This window comes from Typha angustifolia, chromosome 13 (genome assembly GCF_048772165.1).
Source record: "Typha angustifolia cultivar Huaian chromosome 13, ASM4877216v1, whole genome shotgun sequence".
Lineage (NCBI taxonomy): Eukaryota > Viridiplantae > Streptophyta > Magnoliopsida > Poales > Typhaceae > Typha > Typha angustifolia.
This window is the reverse complement of record NC_133251.1, coordinates 13161933-13188209: the sequence shown is the minus strand read 5'-3', so window position 1 is coordinate 13188209 and position 26277 is coordinate 13161933. Positions and strand designations below refer to the sequence as shown.

General features: G+C 37.8%; 4 protein-coding genes across 4 annotated transcripts; all 4 read right to left on the bottom strand.

The window, feature by feature from the left end:
• Nucleotides 1–1700: 1700 nt before the first annotated feature.
• LOC140773466 (probable inactive receptor kinase At1g48480) lies at nt 1701–5126 on the bottom strand. Its single transcript, XM_073116038.1, has 2 exons — nt 3653–5126; nt 1701–2688 (listed from the first exon to the last, which is right to left on the bottom strand). Exons 1-2 carry the CDS (start codon nt 4992–4994, stop codon nt 2015–2017), a joined length of 2016 nt encoding a protein of 671 aa, XP_072972139.1. The 5' UTR covers nt 4995–5126; the 3' UTR covers nt 1701–2014.
• Nucleotides 5127–8177: 3051 nt separating this feature from the next.
• Nucleotides 8178–13024, bottom strand: LOC140775072 (ubiquitin-conjugating enzyme E2 variant 1D-like). Its single transcript, XM_073118320.1, has 5 exons — nt 12616–13024; nt 9020–9159; nt 8800–8925; nt 8587–8713; nt 8178–8505 (listed from the first exon to the last, which is right to left on the bottom strand). Exons 1-5 carry the CDS (start codon nt 12641–12643, stop codon nt 8447–8449), a joined length of 480 nt encoding a protein of 159 aa, XP_072974421.1. The 5' UTR covers nt 12644–13024; the 3' UTR covers nt 8178–8446.
• Nucleotides 13025–14472: 1448 nt separating this feature from the next.
• Nucleotides 14473–16442, bottom strand: LOC140774543 (uncharacterized). The gene is made up of 8 exons (XM_073117579.1): nt 16216–16442; nt 15855–16107; nt 15648–15777; nt 15484–15554; nt 15321–15398; nt 14970–15057; nt 14760–14815; nt 14473–14659 (listed from the first exon to the last, which is right to left on the bottom strand). Exons 1-8 carry the CDS (start codon nt 16279–16281, stop codon nt 14586–14588), a joined length of 816 nt encoding a protein of 271 aa, XP_072973680.1. The 5' UTR covers nt 16282–16442; the 3' UTR covers nt 14473–14585.
• Nucleotides 16443–19205: 2763 nt separating this feature from the next.
• On the bottom strand, nt 19206–21778 carry LOC140773013 (DNA-directed RNA polymerase I subunit RPA12-like). The gene is made up of 5 exons (XM_073115319.1): nt 21489–21778; nt 21276–21316; nt 19789–19872; nt 19632–19688; nt 19206–19552 (listed from the first exon to the last, which is right to left on the bottom strand). Exons 1-5 carry the CDS (start codon nt 21607–21609, stop codon nt 19475–19477), a joined length of 381 nt encoding a protein of 126 aa, XP_072971420.1. The 5' UTR covers nt 21610–21778; the 3' UTR covers nt 19206–19474.
• Nucleotides 21779–26277: the final 4499 nt, after the last annotated feature.

The window sequence follows — 26277 nt, the reverse complement described above, 5'->3', positions numbered from 1 at the left end:
AGCCCATATAGTAGCCCAATTTTTTTGAGTCAAGCCCGAGTCGGGTTTGGGTTCGGGTTTGCAGGCCAGATGAGCACCCCTAGATCTACCTTATATCAATTTAAATTTTAACATGAGGTCCCAGATTTCTAATGAATGGAGACAAAAGCATGAAGAACCAATGCAGAGTATTCTCTCTCTCTCTCTCTCTTTTAACACTTTCTATCACCAGTACTAGTAATCACATGAAATGTCATCCTGTCTTTCGCTTTGGTATCAATCTCTTTTAGCTTTCAACTTTCTTTTTCTCTACCAGACGAAAAGAAGGTTATTTTTTTCCATTCTTTACTTAAACACTTGGCTAACTAAAGATTCATCTTTACTTTGTCTTTCCAGTAAAACACTTGCTAACTACGGCTGAGAGTGATATAGTCCATCTTTATCTTTGATAGATTCTACTCAAAGAAACAATCAATGGCCATCAACTTCTAGAAATTAAGTAAATAGGCTTAAGTTGGTGGTCGTTAGGGGAGAAATTGTGGGTAGTTCAAGCTAAACTCATCTACTAAATGCAACTTTCAATGTATGGAAGGAAATTGTCACTCATTAATAGCCATCATCTTGATGCCATGGTGGAAGAAAAGAAAAAGGCCAAAAAGTCTTTGAAAGATGAAACTAAAATAGTACGCTATATTGTGTGTCGAACCAAGTTATCACTTGGGATTTATAAGATAAGAAGCTTTTATTTTTCACTTAAAAAAACACTTTTAAATAAATAATAACAAATTTAAACTAGGACTTTTTACAAAAAATTTACTAAATATGAATCCCAATATATACAAAGGGAGTTGAATTTATGACTTCTATCACGGCGTAGGGTGGCCAAAGTCTTATGCTACTTACATTTTGCTTAAATTAAAGACACAAAAGGGCACAATAAAGACATAGCACCTTCACTACTAATTTAACACTGCCAGGGGGGAAGCAAACAGTAAAGTATTAAGTATTAAACCAATCCAGCTCACTGTGTGAAGAGCTTTCTTATTATGCTAGTTACATTATGCTTAAATTAAAGACACAAAAGGGCACAATAAAGACATAGCACCTTCACTAATAAATTAACACTGCCAGGGGGGAACAAACAGTAAAGTATTAAGTATTAAACCAATCCAGCTCACAGTCTGAAGAGCTTTCTTATTATGAAATCAATCTCAATGAGCAAGGAGAATGAACATAATCTAAAATTTAATATAACACCACTTGAATGCAAACCACATGGAGCCAACCCACCAGACTCCATTACCAACACCTATTAACCACCATTAAGACATCCAGCACACATCAGATACACCAAACAGAAATAAAAGAAGAGAGACCCCACACAACCCACAACTACTTGTGCATTGCTTCTTGACGACTGCACAGCCAAGTCACAATTTCCAAAACCTTCACCAAACTTGGGGCACAACCAAAGAAAGACTGCTCCAAATTGCACCAAGAATATCAACTCAACCAACAACCATTTACACACAATAGTAATCAAAGATAGGTCGACATTGTCGTTGTTCCTTGTTTTGGCTATTTAGAGTGAATTCTACAACCACCTCATCTGCCTTGCAATTTCCAATCAGAAGAGCTCACAATTGTCAAAGCTGCAGCAAAGTTATAAACAAGGAAAACTAATTGCAACGAGTTTATTAACCAAAGATAGGGAGAAGAGGGAAGGGAAGGTGACCCAGATAATAATGATGTAAGAAAATGGCATTGATCATAGACACAGCACAAGTTCCCTCCCAAAAATCAGAAGAGAATAACAACATGTGCTATAGAATGGCATAATGAAAAAGAAAGATTAACAGGCAAAGAGGGGGGAAAAAAAGAGAAAAAGAAAAGAAAAGAAAAGAAGAGATCCACATGCATAGTTTACTAAATCAACAGAAGCAAGCTAAAAATAGTCGAAGAAGAACAGGCATCAGATTCACTAAACCGTGAACTCAAATGCTGGCTGTAGTTGGTCTACTTCTTGATGACCCTTTTAAGATCCGGTTCCTGAATGCTTGATTCCTTCTGTCGATCCATCGGTCCTCATGGAAGACCTGTCATCACCATCTTCAAGGATCTGCTGGTCCTCATCTGCCAGCCTTGAGTTCAAATTCCTGATCTCCTCTATTCGGGCCACGACCTCAGACATTGACGGACGCTTGTCTGGGTACTGTGCAGAACAGTCTATTGCAAGCTGAAGAAGTTGTACCATCTCCTCCTCTACATTCTGATATCTCAGCAGCTCCATGTCAAACACCTCTGCTGTCCACTCCTCTTTGACAACAGACTGAACCCACCTTGGCAGGTCGACACCCTCATCATTGAGGAGAGCCTGCGTCGGGGCTTTGCCCGTGAGAAGCTCAAGCAGGAGCACACCAAAGCTGTACACGTCAGCCTTTTGGGAGACCCTTCGTGGGTCAGTGACCTCTGGAGCACGGTAGCCTGCTACTCTGGTTGTAGAGGAGACAGGACCAACGAGATTAGCAAGGCCATGGTCTGATACACGCGCTTCGAATGACTTGGTTAGGAGGATGTTGGAGGACTTGATGTTGCCATGGGAGGCTAACTGGCTTGTTGAATGAATGTACTCAATGCCACGGGCAGCTGCAAGGGCAATGTTTGATCTTGTCTCCCAGTTGAGAGGGGTCCTGCCTGAACCTCTGTTCCCTGTTGTTGAGGATAAGATAAAAATAAGTAAATTGTAGTAAGAAGAATGGCCTCTCAGATAATCCTTGTACATGTGGAACTTTGAGACTCAAGTATAATATAACAAATCTCTGCTGATACAAAGCATGCAGATCCTTAGAAAATGTTAAGCAACATTGAAATAATTGTGTACAAAAGCATAGCAAATCTTGCAATTGGTGCTTGGGAGAATGGAGGTATAATCAAACATTGAATAAGCTTTTCTCAAAGCTATGAGTACCACAGGGGAAAAAAAAATACAAGCTTATGAATTAAAAACAATCAGATATATAAAAAAGATTAATACATCTCAAACACCAAAACCGAACATATGAATTTTGAAAAGAAAAAAAAAAGGAATAACGGGTGTAATCAAGCTGGGCTCCTTAAACTGGGTACAGAAAAGGTGGGTTGAACTTGATTTCAAGAACAGAACTCAATAGAAATTTTTGCTTGATTCAAATAACCTGATCATTATTGAGTTTGTATAAAGCTGAACCAATCTCAGGCAATTTAACAAGCATCTTGATGATCCTAAATAAATCAAACTAGCAACAAGTTTAAAATTAGCAAGATTCGTTCTAGGATTTGTATAATTTGACTCGTGTTCAGGAACTATGGAAAAATAATTCACCAGGGACGAACTGTATCTACAATGTCGTAATAGTCCAATTGTCCTAAATACTGTTCATGATTCACTTTGAATTAATTTTTGAACACAGAAATTAAATTCAAGCCCAGCTTGGAATCAAACCCCAACCCCAAGAAAATATTCATCAAATTACATAGAAACATACTATTATAAACACAATATAAGAAAAGGAAATAGTCAAAAGTGTAACTACCAATCCTAGCCACATTGTCCAATTATCCACATATAACTCCCAGTCCAGAAATCAAAACAATATATTTAACAAAATTAGCCAAGATATTGGATTTAACTCACCATGCAAGAGAGCAGAGAGGCTTCCGGTGGCCATGTAGTCGTAGACGAGGAGCTTTTCATCCTTGCTAAAGTAATAGGCTCGCAGCGGCACGAGATTCTCATGCTCCAAGGCCCCTACGGCCTCAATCTTCTCCCTGAATTCCCTCTCCGGCAAATTCACATCTTTGAGCCGCTTCACCGCCACTGTCGTCCCCATCTCGAGCACCGCCTTGTATGCAGTCCCAAATGTTCCCTTCCCGAGCACCTCTGCCGAAGCCCTAAGCAAGTCCTCCAGATCAAACGGCGCGGACCCTTTTCCGAAGAACACCAGCTTCTTCCCCGTTACCTCCCCCTTTGCCACAGCCGCCGCAACAGCCGGCGGCGCTGCCATGGCGCTCCCGCTCCCTCCGTCAGGTAGTCCTTTGTCTCTTCCATCCGCCGCAAACGCCGCAGAGTCTGGTGGCTTAGCCGCCACAGCATCTAAAGATCTGGTCTTCCTTCCGCCGCCGCTTCTCCGGCAGAGTAGGATGAGGAGAGCGAGCACGAGTAGGACTCCGACGGCAGATCCGATAGCGATTCCGGCGATCGCACCTCCGGAGAGCTTCTTGTCCTTTTTGCTCCCTGCTCCGTCGCCGCCTCCGGCGGTTCCCGACGGTGACTCGGCTGGCGACGGCGAGATCTCACCGGGGCAGGGCCCAAGCGGCCCACCGCAGAGCCCGGTGTTCAAGAACGCGGACGCCGGCATCTTCCGGAGGCGGGAGGGGATGGATCCGTTGAGCTGGTTGGAGGAGACGTTGAACTGGGCCAGACTCGGGAGATCCAGGTCCGGGATCTCGCCGGATAGGCTGTTACCCTCTAGGTAGAGCGTCGCAAGCCGAGTGAGGTTGTTGAACCCCAGAGAGATCCCCCCGGTGAAGTTGTTCCCAGCAAGGTCGAGCCGAACGAGGTTACCGAGGGAGAAGAGACTCGCCGGGATCTCTCCGCTGAAGCGGTTTTCTTGCAGGTAGACGTTCCGGAGCTCGACGCAGTTACCGAGGTCCGACGGGAGACTGCCGGAGAGGGCATTAAACCGGAGGCTTAGGGTGCGGAGCGCGGTGAGGTTACCTAGGATTCCGACAGGGATCTGGCCAAGGAGCCGGGAGCCAGGGAGCCGGATCACGACGACGCGGCCGAATTCGCAGGAGACGCCCTGCCACGAGCACGTCGGCGTGCTGGAGTTCCACTGGAGGGTCGAGCGGCCGACAGCGGCGGAGAAGGCGAGGAGGGCGGCACTGTCGGCGGCGAGATCTGGGGTCCCGGTGGGCAGCAACGAGAGGAAGAGTAGCAGAGGCAGGAGGAGGAGGAGTAATGGCGGTGACGCCATTGGGGGCGGGGGGGAGGAGCGGTGACCGGACCCCGCAGGCAGAGAGGAATGGAGGGAAGAGACAAAGAGAAAAGTGGTGTGACTGATGAGACCTTTTAGTGTGTCTCTCTGTGCCGCTCCTCCTATAAAACCCTAAAAAGCTTTCCTTATCTAATTATTAACTAACGTCGAACGTCTAACGTCTAACGTCTAACGTATATAGAGAAACAGAGAGAGAGATAAATAAATAAATAAATAAATAGCGAGTATTTTTATATTTTATACACAAAAATTAGACGAGAAAAAAAAATGAAGGGATTATAATCTTATTATATATAAACTAAGATTTCCTAACATCGTGGTTTACCTGTGTACTTTAATAATACCTTTTTATTCTTTTCTTTTAAATTACCTCCTCTTTATCTTTATTTGATTTTAGGATAACCTCACATTTGTCAACAAGCATTGGATAAATATTTGAAGACGGAGGAGTCTCCGGGTTGGCAGGTGGCGGCAAACCTTCCTTTCTTTCGGCGTTTACTTTTTGAGTCGAAACCTCTCCACACCCAAACGGATTTGACGCCCTCTTCTATGCTATCTTCCACTATTGGCTCCTGCTCTTTCACAGATTAGTAGGGTCCCATTCAGCGGTCTACTTTTCATGTGCCTCTTCCCTCCTCCACGTGGCCATTTTAGACTTAACGGCAGCGCGACGGCAGTTGGATTATTGGACGGCAGAGTCGGCAGGGGGAGGGGGGGGGCGGTTTCCCAGAGCGGACTGCCGTTGGTGCACCCTTGGTTGCACATGATCCGACGGAGGAGACCTCTTCGTGTCTTAGCCGCCTGATCATGATCAGAGGGCTGTGATTATGTACAACTAGGAATGACGAGGATGGCGTGAGGAGTTGTTGGTGACTGCGAGTGACAGCTAAACAACGGAATCCCATGTGGTGGCATGATGCTGACAGCTGTCCCATGGATCAGGTTGGACGGCCATGATTGGTGGTCACGGTCTAATTTTGCTGGATGAAATTTAAAAGGCCCTTTTTCAAAATTTGCAACTTGGTACGAGTTATTTGATAGAATATATATATATATATATATATATATATATATATATAATTCATTTTTCAAAAATAAAAAAGAATATATATTATACTCAACTACCGTAATCTTATATGATCTGTTTTTCCACTCACTAAATATTGTCATGTTTCTAAAATGATTGGACCGAGTTTGTTTTTTATCCATATTTTTCTCTTTCCAATATATGCGCCGTCGGTTCAAATTATATATCAATACTACTCAGTTAAATTGATGGTATTCTATTAACGAGCTTAAACTATGTACATATAATATTCTGATAGAAAATTATCTAAATACCAATTCATAGTTCCTAAACTGCATGATAAACTCTGGAGGATTACAGGAACTTGTCCCACCTAATGTCACCTAACTCATCTCCATAGTCAACTCAGTAGGTAGTGAGAGAAGACAAATTGGGGGCAATGCAATGCCACTAATTGAGGACCCATGCCCTTTAAAAGGACTTCATCTATCTTTTTATGTGCCATTCTTCTCCCTAGTTAGTTAGATTGCTCACTCTTTTGAGATCCTTCTTCTTTCTCTAACAAAGTATTATTTGATCAAAGCACTTTGGTGACAGAAAGATCCAGGTGAAAGATTGAGATCATCTGCTTGTTTTGAGGGGCAGCCCTCCCAGGGAAAGTACAAGGAAAGCTTCACTTTCAACTAACATTTACTAAGCCAGTTCATCAACATTATTTAGTGAATTATTTTATATGCGCATGATTTAAACTCACTACGGTCTTTTACTTGAAAGAGTTGATTTAATTGTTTATCTTATATATAACAAGGATTAATCATGCTAGCATTAGTTTGACCCCCCTTAAACTACTTAACAAATTGCACCTAAGAGGCGTAGAATTGAATCCTTTTGTTATCATTGGTGGGGTGTTGTATGACACTGAATCTAATAAAGTATAATTATAGTTCTTCTTTGCATTTATTATTTCTCTAAACAAGTTTAGTATTAAGTTTAGGATCTCATAAGTTTTTGGGAAAAAGAGAAAGAAAAATAGAACTTATCACCATTTGATCTAAGAAAAGAAAGTGATAATAAGTTTAGCTTCTTCTTCTTCTAATATAGAGGTCACTGATTTCATCAGCATTTCATTTGTAGCAATAAAAAAAAAATGTTAGACTTTAGACTTAGACTTGGTTAAAATCTATCAACATTTTATATAAAAAAAACCTAAATAAATTGCTAATAAGTTCAATCAATCTAATTGATAATTTTTTTCTAAGAAGTAAAATATTGATTTTACATGCACTACAAGCTAGTGAAATATAACCTCGAATTTACATCAAAGACATTTTATAAATCACATCCTATATTTTATTTATTTTGTAGTTCGTACCTTGCGTATAATCCGATCATTTTTTTCTCTATAATTCTAGTATTACACTCTGACGTTATTTTAACTAACAAATATTAATCAAATTACTAAAATACCCTCGTTATTATTTTTTCTCCTTCCTAACTCCTCTTATGACTTTATATATTATAACGGAATATTTTTTTTTACTATTATCGTTTAATAAATAAAAAATATAAGAAAAAAAAGTAAAGTTCAGAGTTACAAAAACCTTAAAAGACAAAGACAAAGTATGAATTATAAAATAGATATAATATAGGATGTTATTTGTAAAATTTTCTTTCTTCAAAACTTAATAATAATAATAATAGTAATAATAATAATAATGAGATATAGAGGGACCACCAGCAGCAGCAGCAGCAGCGCCGTTGGATGTCACTATGTTGTACCACCCACTGCACGTGATCTGAGATCGTAGCCACTTAGCATTGGGTGGAAGTACTCTCTTTTCGAACTGACCAATGGACGGACGGACGGACGGACAGCAATGCCCAACTAGCATTTCTAGTGCATGATCCGCTTTTCCCGGCCTATGTTGATCCAAAAAAATTTAAATTATTTACTTGAGTAATTATTCTTGGTTTAAACTTTTCGTCATGATGGAAGATGATGTTATATCCTACCTTTATCAATCCAAGTTATACTCGTAAATAATCTTAAGTAGTTTCTTTAGATTTCCCACTTCCAAGAAGTTTATTTTAAAAAGAAGAGAGAGAGAGAGAGAGAGAGAGAGAGAGAGAGAGAATTGTCCAAAAGATGGATGAAGTTGAAATATTAAGAGTTGATCTTATTACACAGACTGCTACTAGAAAGATTATAAACTTATTATACTCAGGGTACTCTTTATGCACAACAAACTAGCACATATAACTTATTGTAGAAAATACTACAGCTCAAGATCAACATAAATTGGCACGCACTGGTTTGCAAACAGTGCGAGATTAGATTCCCTCGTTGATGTAACCCTTTTTTAAAAGTTTATGTACATTTTTGCCACATTCTTCTCTTGTCTTGTTAAAGGATAGCACACCTAAGCACCAACCCTTTCTGTTCCATCCTTTGCTCATCATTGCCTGCATATTCCAGTTAAAGATTGTAGCAATGTCAAATGAAAGGGGCCTAACATTTGGTTACAGTAAGAAAATATTGGGTACCTTCAGGAGGCTGGTATAGCTTCCTGTTCTGAGGAGATGACATCTCCTTCTTCAAATTGGTAAGTATGTCTTCCATTGTGTACTCTCTCTGCCAGTTTGCAAGCATAGGAAATAGACTTGGTTCTACCTGGAAAAGTTACAACATAATCTGGTAGTATTGGTAGATCTATCAAAAAGTTGCAAGGAGGTGACAAAATTTAACCCAGTATGTACCACTCCAGTTTCTTGATTCACACAAGTCATATTTATCCGAGTCTGGAATCGCACTGTTGGTGGTTTATCTGGATAGTCTGTATCGCAGAACAGCTTCAATTGATATATTCGTCCCTCATGAACGGTCTGTAAATGAAAAGATATAATATTCTCTTTATTTCCATTGCTAAAATAATAATGAAATTTCGGAAACTTATGGATAGTGAAATTAGAATTGTACATTGTGAGGACCAATGATGGTCCCAGTCCATGAGCGCATTAAAATGTCATCAGCATCAACCATTCCATAGCTGACTGTTCCATCACCAATTCCCTTCTCACCTCTCTCAAGTTCTTCTAGCAATCTGAAGTTCCTAGGAACTGCACAAACAGAAATACAATTAACACACTATTGTCTTAGTGGCATGCATTTGGATGCTCACATATGTTACATATGGTGCAAAGAAATAAACTGTCCATCTCTAGATATGCTGAAATAAGTTTTTAAAAAAAACTCAATTATATGGGAAGTGCCGAACCAGCATACTAATTTGTCCAGCCCACTTCACAAATTTATGTAAGAGATAAGTAGAAATAGTATAATATTCTAAAACTTGATTTTGTTAAAAAAAAAAAGTAACTCCAATTGCAGATGATTTGTTTGTTTACGTTATATATGGCATGAACATGGAATTCCTGATATGAAGGGAGACAAACAAACACACTCCCACAGAGAGAATACATATCATATATGATGGCTGCCAAGGAAAGTGATGTTATAAAGGTTAAGAAGGAATGTAGATAATAAGCTCGTGTTTTTTACTACCTGTCATGCTGTACAATGCTTTAAGATGAAATTGCATATCATGGTGTTGCAATAGGTCCGTCATAATCTGAGATGCTATCAAACCAAGTTTTCTAGCTAACCAAATACACAATGACGATCTGGACAATGGTAAATGTTCACAGACACACTGTTTATAAATATTCAGTAAGTATTAGGAAATCATGCCCACTATATTACTATAAATATGTTTCAGTTTGTTTTGCAGAAAGATCACAAGTAATAACAAAGATAGTGATTGGTCCAAATTTCAAGGATGTGAGAAAGTTTAGCATTGTAGTGTTCTATACTTGACGTTCATTTTGTAATGACATGCAGACACAGAAACTACTAAATATATGAATTCCTTAATTTAAATGGCTTTCCTAATCAAGATCTTCAGTTTGCTTGTGGCAACAAAAACTTTACACTCTTAAATGCAATATAACAGAGTATGCCGTCAAACTTGCACATATGCTGCCCCACAGAGAACATCTTTGGAGCAAATATTTAAAGTTTATTCCTCATGAAAGGAGTCGGGATTTACTAAAAAGCATACAAAAGTCAAACAATGTACTAACTAACAAATAAGAAGAAATAAGACACAATGCATTCATAAATGCCAATATTTCAAGCACGCACATCTGAACCATCACAGATAGCTCATGAACAGTTTTCTAGATCCAAATCGTAAATCAACCACCACTTCAGCTCACTCAAACACACTAACCACCACTTCTGCATAAAGCTCTTGAATGTGAGTCGAACTATTTTACGAGAAGAATAGAAGAACTAAAGGCAAAAATGTATGTATAGATGTCCCATATCCTAACGTGAAGACTTAGTAAAGTACAACTAGTAAAAATAAATGCATCAATTCATGCATATAGTGGTTCTTTGCAACTTAGTACATCCATATAGGTAGTACTATTACTTTCTTACCTAGTACATCTCCGATATGCAAAAGTCAAATCCAATGCATCTTATCTAGAATATTTGAAAGCAATTCTTATTACACAGTAAGATAGGCCAAACCAAAAAGGACCAAAAGATAGGGATTAGTATTTGAAAGTAAATTTTAGTGGTACAATAATATAAGTATTACTGATAATGACCAAAAGACATGTCTTGGTGTAAAAGAGCATACTTCACCAACTTTAGATGCAACCCATTACCCACGCAGCAAGCTGCTCAATATGTGTAATGCAGCAAAACAAGAGTCATAGATAAATTTAGATCCAATAAAACAATGAAAGTTGACCATGCTAAGAAGATGTTGGCACCGACAATTGAGGGTATCATAGATACCGTCAAGTGCCATCTTGTATCACCCCATGCCAGCCGATACAAGTGAAAGGCAACTCAAGTTTTGGTAGGAACTAACAAACACTGTGAGGAGTCTCTTGAGCTTAAAATCTTCATTGCAAGCTCAACAAGAGGTGAAGGGAGGAGAATCGAAACAAGAGTTTAACTGGGGAGGAGATAGGAAAGTTTTTAATTTATTTTTCTTCTCTCTTTTGTTAGATAGACATCAAAATCATCAGACTTTTTTATTTCTTTGCTCCAAATTTTACTGTTTCCCTTCTTTCAGTTTTTCAAACAAAACCATAGAAATTTTGGAAACAATGAGCTTATAGTTTGAGCTAGCTCACAAAGATATTAACTCTACAGAAACTAATACTTCTACAATGAACGAATCAGATTATAAAGCATATCATTAAATTAGACGAGCTTCAATAGTTCAACGTATAACTTTTTATAAATATTACTTGCGTATAGTAATTATTCGTGAACTGCCTTCCTTTGTAAAGTAGTGGTATAAGAGATTAATTCAAGCATTAACATGTTCAAAGTTGATCATTTAGTTTGAAAATCTTAAATAAAGCCTTTTTAAGTATTTCCTAGTCAATTAAGAGGGAAAAAAAAATCTTAACGAAACTACAAATCGCATCTTAGGACATGCTACTGGAGTTGTGACACGACCAGCCATGCTATGTGCCTACACAACAGGTGCCAGAATGTGTCTCGTGTTAGCCACCGGCCTCTATCCAATTTTAGTTTCTTCATGCAGAATTACCCAAATTGTCACTACATTAGAAAGTATTCCAACACTGACCAGAGAAAATATGCCAGTTGCCCTGCAGTTATTCATAATTGACCCCCTTTTTAAGATCATATAAAAAGTTCAAAGTGGTCATACAGCAAATGAGATGTAGCTAATCAGCACCCTAACTATCCTAACCTGCTATGGCAAGTGGATGGTGTAACCTAATGCAAAAGAGGAAATAACATTATAAAGGATCGTGCCAAAAATGGCAAAAAGAAGCTGAGAATGGACCCAAAGGATTCTAGAATGCCTTAAATCAGATGTACTCGTGGAGAACATCTATTAATATTATACGCTCAAACAAAAGAATTAAAGACCTTATAGGAAAAGTGGCACCAGAAGCAATAATTGTCTCAACAAAATCAACAATCCCCATCCTTCCACTTCAGATACTCCACTTGATCGGCAATATTCCTTTCCAAAGGGACACTCAACAATTTGCCCATTCTTGAGTGTAAAGCATCTAAATTTCATCCCTCTTCTTTTCCATGCCAGCGTCATTTCCAAGATACCATCAATCTCCGTAACAAGTAGACAAAACTCCACTCCAAAGACTCGAATACCAACGATGCTGTTAATACCAGAAATCTCTTCAGCAGTACTCTCCAAGCAAGTCAAGTACTCACAAGCGCCCAAAAGTTCCCAACTTGTTATCAGATATCTAATATTAGACACTCAAAACTCAAACCCAAATCCAAATAAATAGGAAGAAAATTAGCAGGCAAATCGATCATTAAATGCAAACAAAATCAAAACTTTCGGTCTCGTAAGCACATCCACGTCAAATTGGCCAATACCCAATTCCCAAAATCACCTCACAAGAAAAGAAACAAGTATAGCACCAAAACCTTCCAACTAGAATTAGACTCTCAAAAATGAAAACAGAAAGAGGCGGTCAGAAACGCACCGACGACCCGTGATCCTTCGGAGCCCATTCTTGTCTACCTTTTCTTCCAAGTTTCCGCTTCGGGGAGACTAGAAGTCGTACCTCCAAGACCAAGACGGAGAAGAAGAAGAAGAAGAAGAAGAAGAAGAAGAAGAAGAAGAAGAAGAGGGAGAGGGAGATGGAAAGGAATTGCGGCAAGTAAGGAGAAAGGCGAGAGAGAGAAAGAGAGGGTTAACCGATTCCGAGGGCAAAGGGGTTTGATTCGCCCCTTCTCGTGAAGAGAGAGAGAGAGAGAGAGAGAGAGAGAGAGAGAGAGAGAGAGAGAGAGAGAGAGAGAGAAGAAGAAAGAAGCAGGCGAACCACTCCTTCCAGAAGAGATACCTTTTCTATTATAGCGCAGGGGGGGAGGAGGACCAGAGGAGAGAGAGGAGAGAAGAGAGAAAGGTAGGTGACGACTTGGAAAGGGATGTTTGTGTTAAAAGGGGAGGGAGGGGGAGAGTAGTGAGGACGGTGGCAGATTTAACACCAACAATTAAAAATAAGGGTTAAAAATATTTTACCACGTACCTATACTATTTCACTTCTAAATTTTAAAAATTATTAAATTAACCAAATATTGCAATAATGGTCCTCCTAGCTACTACAGCTGACATCTTATCTACTCTTTTAGTTTTCCACATCCTGGGCCCAAGGCTGACGAGCTTTTGACTACACTAGATCCAGTCTCAAAACTTCTGTTACAGAAATAAACCATCCTTTTAAACTTAATATTAAAAAATTATGTGTTTTACTATAACCGTTAGTAAAACGCTGATTTAGATATAAATACTAATAAATTTGTGAAATAAGATGTTAATCTTATCAGCATTTTTGTATGTGTGAATTACTGAACTTATCAGCAGTTTATTTAAAAAGATTCAGAGAAAATACTGGTAGATTTACTTAAGTATGTTTTATCCTCTTATTTCTTTTAAAATGGTGACTAGAATAGCGTCTTATATGTAAGAAGAAGATACTAAACATGTTAACGTTTTCTTTTCTTAGATAAAATGCTGAATTTGTTGTCGGTAATAATATGATTCTAAAAGTAAAAAATAATCGATCCAAAATAAATTTTAAATTAAATAAACTCATAGACTACATTTTAGTACCCAAAGCTATGAGAAACTTAACACTTATGTATCCTACTAATATTTCTCAAATACTCAATACAATACTAAACTTATTTTTCTTTATTTTTTTATTACCATGATAGTCACTTTAAAATTAATTTTCATTCACTTTTTTATAAATTTATTTAAGTAAATATATGATATTAAGGTACTCTAAGTCTTTTTAATTCCAGTCAATCCATCATTATTATTGTGTGTACCCACTCCTATTTGACCTCAAAGTTTCTAACAAAACTTGACTGTTATTTCAGTTAGAAAAAGTCTGAAAGAGGCTAGTTTCGTCAAAAGCTCTAAGTGGATTGTCAAATCCTACACATTATGCACCTTTTACAATTTATGTCCTCAGAATTTCTTCCACAAGGCTTTTTTTTTCCAACAAAAAGATGGATAAAAAGCGAGTTTGCCATAGAATATAGATTAAGATGGCCATCAACATAATAAGCCCCCCCCCCCCCTGATATGGAGTTCTTTTATGTGTCAGCAGGTTCTGCATGTAGCCCACAGGCAGGCATAAGTGGGCATAATTGTATATAGCCATCATGCCAACCAGCCTTATTCCGATGCCCATAATGTTTTAAATGTGTAGGAGAATGTAGTGCTTAATTATCTCCATAAAGGGAATTATAGGATTCAAACTAGTGACAGACAGAAGAAACATTGCTGAAATGCAATTCCAATGGATAATAATTAACCAGTATGCGAAAAAATTAACCTTCAAATGTTAGCTTTTGGCCATTTTTCTGTTTCATATATCAATTCTCTTCTATTGTTAAGAGTCAAATTTTCAGATGCAGATGAATGTTTTTAAGCCTGTTACAGTCATTGCTGAATCGCCTCGTGTTTCAGTTTGTCCATAAGCAGATGTGCGACCGATTTATAGCCTTGCTCCCGAGCTGTTAATGTAGACAGCGAGAGAACCGAGAATACCGAATTAGATATCACAATTCTCAAAAAGAGATTACTTGGATAGGAAGAACTGAAAACAAGAAATACCTTGGTAAATCGCAATTCCGGTTGGCACCATCTTTCGCTTCTTCAAACAAAGAGAGCTATAACATATATATTTACGCAGAATTAGTACCCGAAACAGTGACTAGCTCTCACTACAATATTGCTCACTGCTGGAATTCAATTGCACTGAAAAGATTTGATGCTCAAAAAGACTTGTGCAAAAGATCAGATACCTGTTCTGATGGTGCTTACCTGTTACATATCCAGAATTTGTTTATCCCTTTCTCTTCAGTGCAATGAGGACACGTCCAATCCTTCTTCATCCTAACTTCCTCCATTTCTGGAAGTTTCAGAGTTCAGATTAGCATACAACAACTATTACAATCCAAGCGCATACTAGTGCCGATAAATCGGACATGGAGGCAATGAAGTTGAGGTGTTTACAATGACAAAAACTGACATAGATGTAAGAGCATTTAAATATCACAGTGAATGAATTCATATTTACCACAGTAACCGCTATGGAAATCTAAGCTAGGCAGACATAAAAATGCAAGAAAAATCATTGTAATATATATATTGCATGACACCAAACCAGCATACCTTCACCATATCTAACTTTGAGACAAGCGCGACAGAGTATACCATTAGAAGAATGGCAGACCGAGCATTCAGTTTTTCCTGTCAACCATTGCCTTGTAAAAAGCTTTGTCTAACCATCTGAGACGAACATTTGAGAAAGAACAATGTGGAGGTGATCTTTTACCTATGCATGGCTGATTCACATCTCCATCGCCGCAGCGCTTGCAGTCTTCTTCTCCGCATAATTTCTTCTGCCTGTCTTCAGGCATAATGATTCGATAAATAAACCCAAAGAGAAAAAAAAAATCGATAAGCAAATAAATCAGCAGTAAAAGAACCTAAATTTACCTGCAAAAATGGCAGCAAATTCCCAACACAGGATCATAAATACTTCCCCTTCCTTTGCTTTCACACCTCCCCAAAAGAAGCCTCCTCCGAACTGCATATATAATGTTTGTCGCTCTTTTCCTCGCAGGAACTAAAATGAATTGCTCATTTCGTCATATAACAAACGTATAACTTTTCGCAGTATACAAAGAAGAGAAAAGAGGCAACCTTGTATGGATACGGCATCCAATTCCACAGTCTTTCCTTTTAAACGATCGGAGCGGCGAACATGCGAAGAGGCATCTGGGTCTTGGAATAGTCCCTTCAAGCGATCTGATCGGCGAAGAGGAGTGTCTTCAAGATTTCTTACTTTCTTATTCCTCTTCAAGGTGCTACTACTACCGTCGGCGGATTGGGTAGAAGAAAGAATGAGACTAAGCTCGTCGGCACTGCGGTGAATTCCGAGTGACTCCATCCTCGCCTTCACGTTTGGACATGGAGGTTTTAAAAGACGTGAAAGTTTTCGTGAGAAGGTATAAAAGAAACCCATTAAAGAGTAGAGATGATGAAGGGGAGGGAAAAAGGAAACCTTGTTCTCAGAGATCCGAGCGTTTCGGAGTCTCTCGTAGTCGTATTTGGCGCTAAGTCTTCCCATGGCTGCTTCTTTCTCAGCTGAGGATTTCCCCTCGCTGGTTTCTTCTTAGCTCTAGTTTTGGGAGCACCGGAGCGGAGCAAGGAGGGCTAACGGCTATGTTTCAAGAGAGGCGTTTTGAACTGGGGCGGTTGGATTGCAGAGGGGACAGGGTTTAAGGTCTTTGGTCGGATACTCGAATAAGGATAGACCAGTCACCAGTGCAAACCACGGGTGGGGCCGATTTTAATTAATTTTGGTTTGTGAAGGCAAGCACAATTCTTAAACCACCTTTTTCTAAAATATAATTCATTATTTCATAAATAACAGTTAAATATTATAATAACTATATTCTAAAATATAAATATTATTTATTAAAATTATATTTTATATCATAGACTAAACTAATTACTGATTTATTCTTAATATCTATCCTATTAATCAACTTTATATATGACTGTAAATGAGCCCAGTAACAAAGGCAAACAGCAATTTGAGAGGAGGAGATTAATGAAGAAGAAGGAGGATGATGAAGAGACAGCGCCGTAGCAGTAGCTTGTCGATGGAGGAGCAGGCTAGAAAAAGAGGTGGCACCATTACAATAGCTTGCTAATGGAGGAAGAGTTTGGGTTTGTTAGAGAAAATTTTACTAGACTTAGGATTAGAGTTAGATAAAGATAAAATCACCGGAGTCCTTGGATAAAAATTTAATTACTATAAATATATTAATAAAAGAGCTTATTTAAGTGGAGCTTATTGAGCGTAGTGGTGTCAAAATAAACGAGCCTCTTGAGCTTATTTTTAAATTTGATTTGAATTTCAAGTCAAACTAAAGCAAGAGTCAGCTCACTGAGGCTCAAATCATTTACACCCCCCTAATTGAGCCAAGAATGAGAGAGCAGACTCTAGTTTAATCTCAAATTAAAATTCAAAGCAAGCCTTAAAATAATACTACAGCTTAGTTGAACTCAAACCAAAGGGCCTTAAAGCCAAGCTAAGCTCAAATCCCTCATTTATTTTGACACCCCTAACTTTAGATCAAATCAAATATTATTTATAATAATTTTATAGAAAATATATTATTTTTTATTTATAAAATAATCAAAGATAATTATTATACTATTATTTAAAAAAAGAAGTGGCATTATTTTGAGAGTAACAAAAGATAACACCTATTCTACAATTGACTAAATAAAAAATTACTTTGCCGGACCAGTTCACAGGGCATATTTACAATTTTAATTTCTAATAAATAATAATTTAGGAGGGTATTAGTGTTAACGATTTTTCCTTTATCTTTTTTCCAAAGGTCAGTATATCATTATGCTACTATTCAAGGGATGTCGCTATAATTTATATCTCTATCAGCAAAATAGATTTAAAACTTCTAACATTTGTTAGCTTGATTAGCAGACAAAAATTCAGAGTAATTTCAACCACCCTATCACTTCCTGAGGATATTTTCATCAATATCGGTGTATAATTAATTTCTTCAATATATATATTTTTGTTGTTGTGTTATTAGCCACCATTCACTTATCACTGAATAAAAATAGATTTATTCTCATATGTATCTACAATTATACTAATATAATAATACCTATTATCTCTTCTCATCCACATATTATAATAAATATAAAAACTAACTTATTCGACGGATGAGCGAGGCCTTAATGTTTGCTAAGTTCTCTTTTATTCTGTTTATTAAGATTGTAATCAAATGGATATAAACTTCTGGTATGAAAGAAACCAAAAATAAAATAATAATAATAATCAAATTCCATCAAGAAATAATCGGTCCATTTTATTCTTCGTTCTGCCGAACATCTTACCATTTTTTATACTGCTTGACATCAAATTTGTTCTTTAATTGTCTTGGTAAAACATAAGTAAAAAACTGATAAACATATCACAAGTTACAATCTAAGATGAAAGTAAAGTTGTAAAAAGAACACCAATTTTAGAATTTTATTTTAAAATTTTACTTCATTTTTGTAAGAAAAATCGAAGCAGGAAGAGACATGAGCTCTCAGTATAGGGCCAAAAGTTTTCCACATGTAGAAGACCCATCAGACGAAAGCTCTCAAGGGCAAACCGAGGTGGATCTGCTGCTCTCCGAGCTTGCCGAAGCATTCACTCCCCTTCTCTAACTAGAGAGTTTTCTCTCATGGGAAGAGAAGGCGAGATCCCGAGGCACCAACAAGCAAGAAGAGAATCGAATCCACCAAGATAAAAGAAAGAGAGAGAGAGAGAGAGAGAGAGAGAGAGAGAGAGAGAGAGCTTCCATCTTCTGGGCTTCGCCTTCGGTGTGGTTAAAGCAAAAGAAGTCATCATCGAGCTCAAAACAATGGCTAGAGAAGACGAAGAAGAAATAGAAGATGTAGCGCCTACGAGAAAGTGCGAGGATCCATGGGAGATTTGCATCTGGAAACCACACGTCCATAAGCGCCATTAAGATCGATCTCGCATCTCTTCCCTAGGGTTGCTTCAGATAGATCGCGATCTAATCCGAGCAAAAGATCTAACATTCAGAGTGCTCAAAATTAAATTTGACGCGGAAAACTACACGAAAATTTTAGAAAACCAACGGAAGAACAAATGGAAAAGAAATTTGTATCGAGAACGGCGACATAGAACGGAGAAGTATAGAGGCGAAGAGGAGGGCAGGTGGTACTTATATAGAGGGATTAGGGCGTCCAGGTTTTTACTAAAGTACCAAAATACCCTTATCCTATATTTCTCGGATAAATATTAATTATTAGTGGATATTTTTCGTGTTAGACTATTTGGAATATTTTTACATTAATACGTTAATTAGCTTTCTTCATGTGTAATTATTAATTAACCATATTTATATTAGTTTATGTGGATATGTAATAAACCTCTCTCTCCACTCCTATAGCATTAAACTGGGACAAGAAAAACAGATGATAACATTACAAAAAATATAATTAAAAGACATAATCTCAATTAACTCCCTTGCAAACGAGTGTTAACACAATAGAAGAAATGCTAATCTAGCGTTTAACAAAATCAAACATTCTCTTTTAGTACAATATTCAAATCAATGGCAGCCTCCACATTTGCTTAGTCTACACTTAAACATGAGAAGGGAAGATAACAAAGACAAAAAAGGACGGCATCCTTCAGCAGTTCTACATGGAGTTGGGGAGAGCATCCCAGAGGAACAATTTGGTTGATAGAAGAGGAGATCTTCCTATGTGTTGACTGCAAACTTATGTCTGCATTTTGGGCATTCATAGAAAACTGTCTGCCCTTCGTCAGCTGATCGCAGCTGCAAAATTAGGTTTTAGCGGGCGGTCGGGAACCGAAAAGATTGAAGAAGCGCAAACACATGAAGGGAGCTAGGTTACCTGTTTGGTGTAATACTCAAGTTGGGGATTGTGGCATTGTGGGCATGATTCATTCACCTGTGGTAACAGGAAAAAAAGATGTATTAGCAATAGAGATAAGATAATGGTACTCAGTATAACACAGAGTCGAATTGATTTTGAATCAGAATTAGCTCACCGTTGCTCTTTGCACTACATCATCATGGATGGGAGCATCTTCCATAATCACAAAAGGCTCGAGTCGCAATTCCCTTCTAATGTCCTGCAAAAGAATTAAACTTTAGTCTATCCCATAGAGCAGGAAAAAAGAAAGAAGAGGTTTGCTGTAAAACCATGTGGGGCATGCATATCATATACTACATTTTTCTTCTCCTTAAAAGTCGCCTAATATGAATGCTACTGAGCAGAATACAAAGGATTTGCAATCCTTACATACTTCATCACTCGACCACTGCAATTTAACATATGCCCACACTTCCCAGCCAGCCTACTTATTTAATTACCACAAGGGAGAAGTATTTTGGAGTAATATAAAGGTTTTAAATAAGGCTGTGACTACGAAATATTAAAAACAAAAGCAAGAAACACAGTATAATACAACAACATAAGCCATGATTTGCCAGTAAGAATGCCTGATCACTTATTAAACAGAAAGATGTTGATATGGTAATATAGTGCTTTAGATAAACAAAAGAATACAAATAGAGTCAAATATATATTCTCAATCCTTGTCAGTGAAAGAGGACGTAATAGTAATACTTCCAATAACATGCCACTTTTAAAAGGTATAATAACATCAAGATAAAGAAGAGAAATATATAAAGAGTATGTCTGTTTCTTTACAGGAAGTACAGAAAGGAATAGTAGAGGTAATATAAGTTTAATCTTGCCAAGCAGCCAATTAAGAGCTTGGAAACACCTTAGAGTAATTAAGATGTGTGGGCTGGAATATACTCAGTCTTCTACTTATCCTCACTATTTTCCTCCAATATTTATTGCATTGTCCCTACAGCTTATTCCATCATGAGATACGAAGAGAGCAGTGCATTTCGCAAAAAACTAAAACAAACTATTAGACTTGATCTAAGTTTGAGTATCAACATGATAGCTATGATATCAAAAATTTGACGATACAAAAGGGAAAAGGTTGAATAGACTAGAAATATCTTATTGCAACTAAAAGAATGGTAAGAAACTAAGAATAGTAAACTATTAACATTTTTTTTTGCACAATGAAACTGATAAAGTTATTAAAGGACAGATATCAACTATATTCATAAAGGTTTGTGCACAGAAACATATAAGGATCTAATTGCTATCTAAATATTTACCACAGCCCCAATATGATTAGCAAAAGAATGCAAGTCGGAGTTTCTGTATCAATGTCTCACCAATATTTGATATAAAAACTTGGATTGGATCTACAACATCTGCAAAATTTCTAGCATACAACAGTATCTCCTATTTGAGAAAATATGTATTGAAAATAGTATTGATAAGGAAAAATCTTAGAAGGCCCAAAATTGCTTCCTTCCAACTCTACCTCATCTATCCCAAGGGGATGATGCAAGTAAATTCCAACAATCACTCGATTCATAAGCAACCAATTAGCACAAAACGACGCAAAATATAAATAAAATAAATACATAAACCCAGAAATCTCACCTCCGCAGTGATGGTGTACCACGTCTCCTTCCCTTCAATCTCTGCAAGATCAAACCTTTCGATTAAAAATCGGAACAAACACGAAAGCCCAACAACATGTTTTGATTAATTGCTCGCATAATAGTATCAAAATACAAAAAGGAACAAAAAAAAACACATCAAAAGACGAAGATGAGGCACGAGAGGGAGAGGAGGGGGGAAGAGATTGGACACCTCTGGCGCTGCGCTTGAAGCCGCAGAGCGGGCATGTAACGAAGTGCAGGGAGCTTTTGAGGGAGAGGAGTGTCCCGCACATGCCGCAGAAGAGGAAGTCTCGCGCCTCGCAGAACGCCATGATCCGCCGCACCAACGAGGAGCAACTGTGCGATGCTCGGGTTCGAAGACGACTACAGCTTAGTACTCTCGATGTCGCCAAGGAGCCCGATACCCGGTAGAGTCACAAAGTAGAATCCGATAAGGCTTATTGGATTTGGATCCTGAAGAAAATATCATACACTATCTAATCTTATTAGCCCCTCCATTCTTTCTTCGTTTCTTTTACTAATTAGTCGCGCGAAGACTGAAGAGTAACAACTCTCGCCGCAGATAAATGCTATTTAGATTCACTAGCTAACACAAAAGATCATATTATGTATTTAGTTAATTTAATTATACGTATATATACCCGATATACCCAGATAACATATTTAAATGTAAAACAAATAGATTTATTTTTAAATAATGCGAGCCAAATTTTAATAGAACAAAAAGAAGTACAAAGTGGGATTACAATACCCAATGCATGTAAGCGTATTCAACGACTGAAACACAAATAGACCTCAAATAATGATGAATATACTCCCATTCCATGGTCAACCTTAATTAAGCTGATAACAAAATGTGCGTAGATCAGCTAGATTTTCTCATTAATGTATGTCCTGCTAAATTGGATACAGAGATAAAGAAAATGGTATTAATCTGCAATATGCTTCTTTAAAGTAGAACAGAATAATAAACTGTGTAGCCATCTTGTCTCTGTAGCAGAACCAAAGTTGTCACATAAAAACCAATAACAAAAAGTGAAACAATTCATGTCATACTTCACAATTCATGCTTTCCTTCTTTCACTGCATATACAACAAGCTATGTACAATGGCTGTTTAGTGTCCACATTGATACTTCACTGTAATAGCACATCCTGGTGTCATCTTTGGCAATGAATTCCTAAACATGACACAAGAAAAACAAAGCATTCAATAACCTTTTTAAAGTAACAAACAGTGAAGGCAAGAGTGAAAAGATCGAAAAGTAAGTTGGATACCTTGTAGGACTTGAAAAGCGAAAACACAAGATTGCACATGTTGAATCCTGATAAATAGATTAGATAGATATGCTCCTTTCCCTACAAACAATTGAAAAGAAGTTAACCAACTAAAACAATTAGAGAATCTACTAAATGAAAGTCAGGTATTCAAAAGAAGTAAGCAAGCCAAGAGATGCACCAACAGACAACATTGCGCCAAACCGCCAACCCTGCAAAAAAATAATGATACATGATTATCTTTTACTTAATTAATATGAATACGTTATAAAATAAATCTTATAAAAAGATATACCAATAGGGTGATTTTCCTAGGCTTGTGAGGAACATTCTGGACAAGTAATACAAAGATCCTCTTCTTCAATATATTCTTGCTGAAATAAAAACATGAAAAAAGTTAACTCTAAGTTATAATGTTAAAATCAAAACAAAAACTAAAGTACCCACTTAAGATACTTATTGACATTTCATAGTCCTTTGAGTTGCTATAATCCAATTCTCAGTGCAATCCAAAACTTTCATTCCTGCTGAAATAAAAGTAAGAAAAAAGTTAACTTGTAGTAATAATATTAAAAATCAAAACAAAAATTAAGCACTAACTTAATATACTTACCTATTGACAGTTCATGGTCATTTGAGTGACTATAATCCAATTCTCAATGCATTCCAAAGCTTCCACTGTCTTTAGAGTCAAAGAACATCGATAAAAGGAATATCATAGGCCATTTTAGATATAATAAGGAACTTGATTGTATTCATTTCCCAGCAAATTTTTTTATATCAAAGTGTGAAGATCACATGTTCCATTTGGCTCCTCCAAACAGATCTCCAACTCTGATTTAGGAGGTCTACTAAATACTAGTAAATCTTAAGGAGTCATCAAATTTTAAGTGATCTTTGTATTAGATCTCTTGTTACTTGAAGATAAAACCCTTGCTACATATGGAGCCATATTTGATGTATTAGAGTCTATAGCCATATCTTTTTCCATGGGTACTTGAGTGTTCATTTGCATTCATGGAGTAAAGATCATCTAGTGTATTTCGAACTGAACAAACAATATCAACTGCATCACTTGTGGAATAAATTGTAAGAAAAGAGAAATCAACCAACTTTATTTTTGTTTCAGATTCAACAAATGCTATTGTCATCAATATGTTGCACTCTCCAACATTTATCAAACTTGTTTCTTACTACTTTCGTCGTTGCTTTATGTATGCATCAGAAGAATTTCCCTTCTATCAATACCTTTTCAACATTGTAAATTTATGGAAGGACACTAGGGATAGAGATTTGGGAGAAATATTAGGGTTTGAGATTTAGAAGATATCTATTAGCTCAAATTATTACATATATATGCATACCAGTCTAAATAACTTACATATATAATGGTATACAGTATAGTACATTAGTATATATAGCATCTTGAAATAAACCAAGCCGAGCTCAAGCGGCTCACAAGCTGCCGAGCCAGCTTGACACCCTACCTGGAACTAGTTTGGACTAAAATGTGCTGGTAACTAACCATTTATCAAACACATGAGACGAAAGCAGACAATTAACACTGTTAAGGCAACAAATGGAGGCATCTATTTCCCTACCATAGCAACAGCAACCAATAATGCATTCATCAAATGATTTCTCTTTAACAAAATCAGATGAGAAAGAATGAGAGTAAAGTCACATAAAAATCAAAACAATTCTATTAATGAGTTTCCTTATCGGCATAAACATATAGATCACAAGGAGCAGGCCCTAAGTCTGGTAAGACAAAAACAGTACATAAATATAAGTAGGCCATAAAAAAGATGATAATTAAGCTCAAAAGAAAATGAAGAGGCTAATAACAAGTCACAGAAGCTTTTCTGATTAGAAATTTAACTATCTAGAGCACAAAGCTATTTGCTCCAGTACATCAACTATGGGTACTCCAGCATAGTGCTTCCCAGAGTAGTCTTTGGTCCATGTTGCTAGAACGACAAGACACATTCTTAAACACTGAGCAAACCTCTGCTGAGACTTACAAGTTTCCTTCATCAATAGCATTTCTTGCTCTAAAGACACCAAAAGTGGAAGTCAGCATCTACACTATGCATGCAAAGAACTAAAATCATATCTATTACCTAGTAACAAAATATCAGCAATGCCAAGAAAAATGGAAGTAACAGAGCAGCAATCAACTAAAATTAGAGAGATGACAACAGAAAATAAACACATTACCACCAAATTCATTACATTTTAATCTTGCACAAAATACAAAGCATAACAATTAAAACATGACCATCCACGTAAATTAGAACAGCATAAAACACATTAACAACATGTTAGCAACTCTCCTCCCACCACCTTCTCTTCAGACGAAACCTACCTCCGTAAACTGCGACCTCATCTTCGGAGGCCGGCCCCGCGGCCTCTTGGCCCCGCCACCCGACGCAACGCCGGCGCCAGCCGCGGCCCCATTCTTAGGCGGGCGGCCACGTGGCCGTGGGACCTTCACTGGGGCCGACGGGTCCCTCGGCTTGGGCGGCCTGCCACGCGGCCGGCGCGTCTCTCCGGCGGCTGATCCGTCGGCGGAAGATGCGGGGAGCTTGGCCTTCGGCGGCCGGCCTCTGCCTCGCTTCGGCGGCGGGATCGCGTCGAACGAGGCTACTGTCTCCCCTGTCTCGGCGATACCGTCGAGGGACGACTCGATCTGCCCCGATGTTGCGGATTTGCTCGATCCGTCGCTCTCCGCATCCGTGATCGCCTGCATGCAAGCAAGAGGGGGAGGAAATAGGTTAGATCTTGAGGAATCTTGGGAATTAGGGTTAGGGTTTCGCTTAATGGAGTTGGGATTTGACCTCGGGATAGGGAGGAGTTGGAGCTCTAGTTGGACCAGGCGGTGGCGGTGGCGGTGGCGACGCTTCTTCAGTGGGAGTGGGAGTGGGAGTGGGAGCGGGAGTGGCCATTGAGAGGGATCGAGGAGAGAGGGGATGGGGTCGTGAGGTTTGCTGTGGGCTGACAGCTGACACGAGAGGTGTTTGTCCGTGAGCCCCAAAGAGAGTTGAAGTAGATCCTTTGACAAGCAAGTCTGTCACTAGTCCAATAAAAATCCACGCCCCCCCAAATGTGATGCCAATTAAGAGGATCCAAACGGATCGAACCCAATAGAAGTATTATTGTGTCGGGTAACGGTTTGGTTCGGATTATGTTGAATCCGCCTTTTGGCATTCTCCCTTGACAATCGCTGAGTTTCTTCTGACCAAACTACCCTCTCTCTCTCTCTCTCTCTCTCTAATATTCTTTTTTCAACCAAAATGAACCCACACCCTAAATATTAATATGATATTCATATTTTACATTTTAGATAGAAATATTAATAAATTTGTATATAGTTAATAAAATAAAATACTAATTTTATCAGCATGTTATATATATATATATAATATTGAGCTGATTAATTTATTTGAAATTTTTCAGATAAAACATCGACAGGTTTATCTAAATCTACCTTAGTCTTTTTTTAGTCTAAAGATGCCGAACTAATTAGTATTTTCTTTTCTTAGATCAAATAATAGTAAAATTAGTGTTTTATTGATGACTATGGAAAAAAAAAAAATCTTTGTTAGTATTAAATTTGTAGGGGTGCAATATATTAGAGTTTTTGACTAAATTAGCTATGTTCTATTTTTTCACCAAAATTGATTAACTCTTAAATTTACT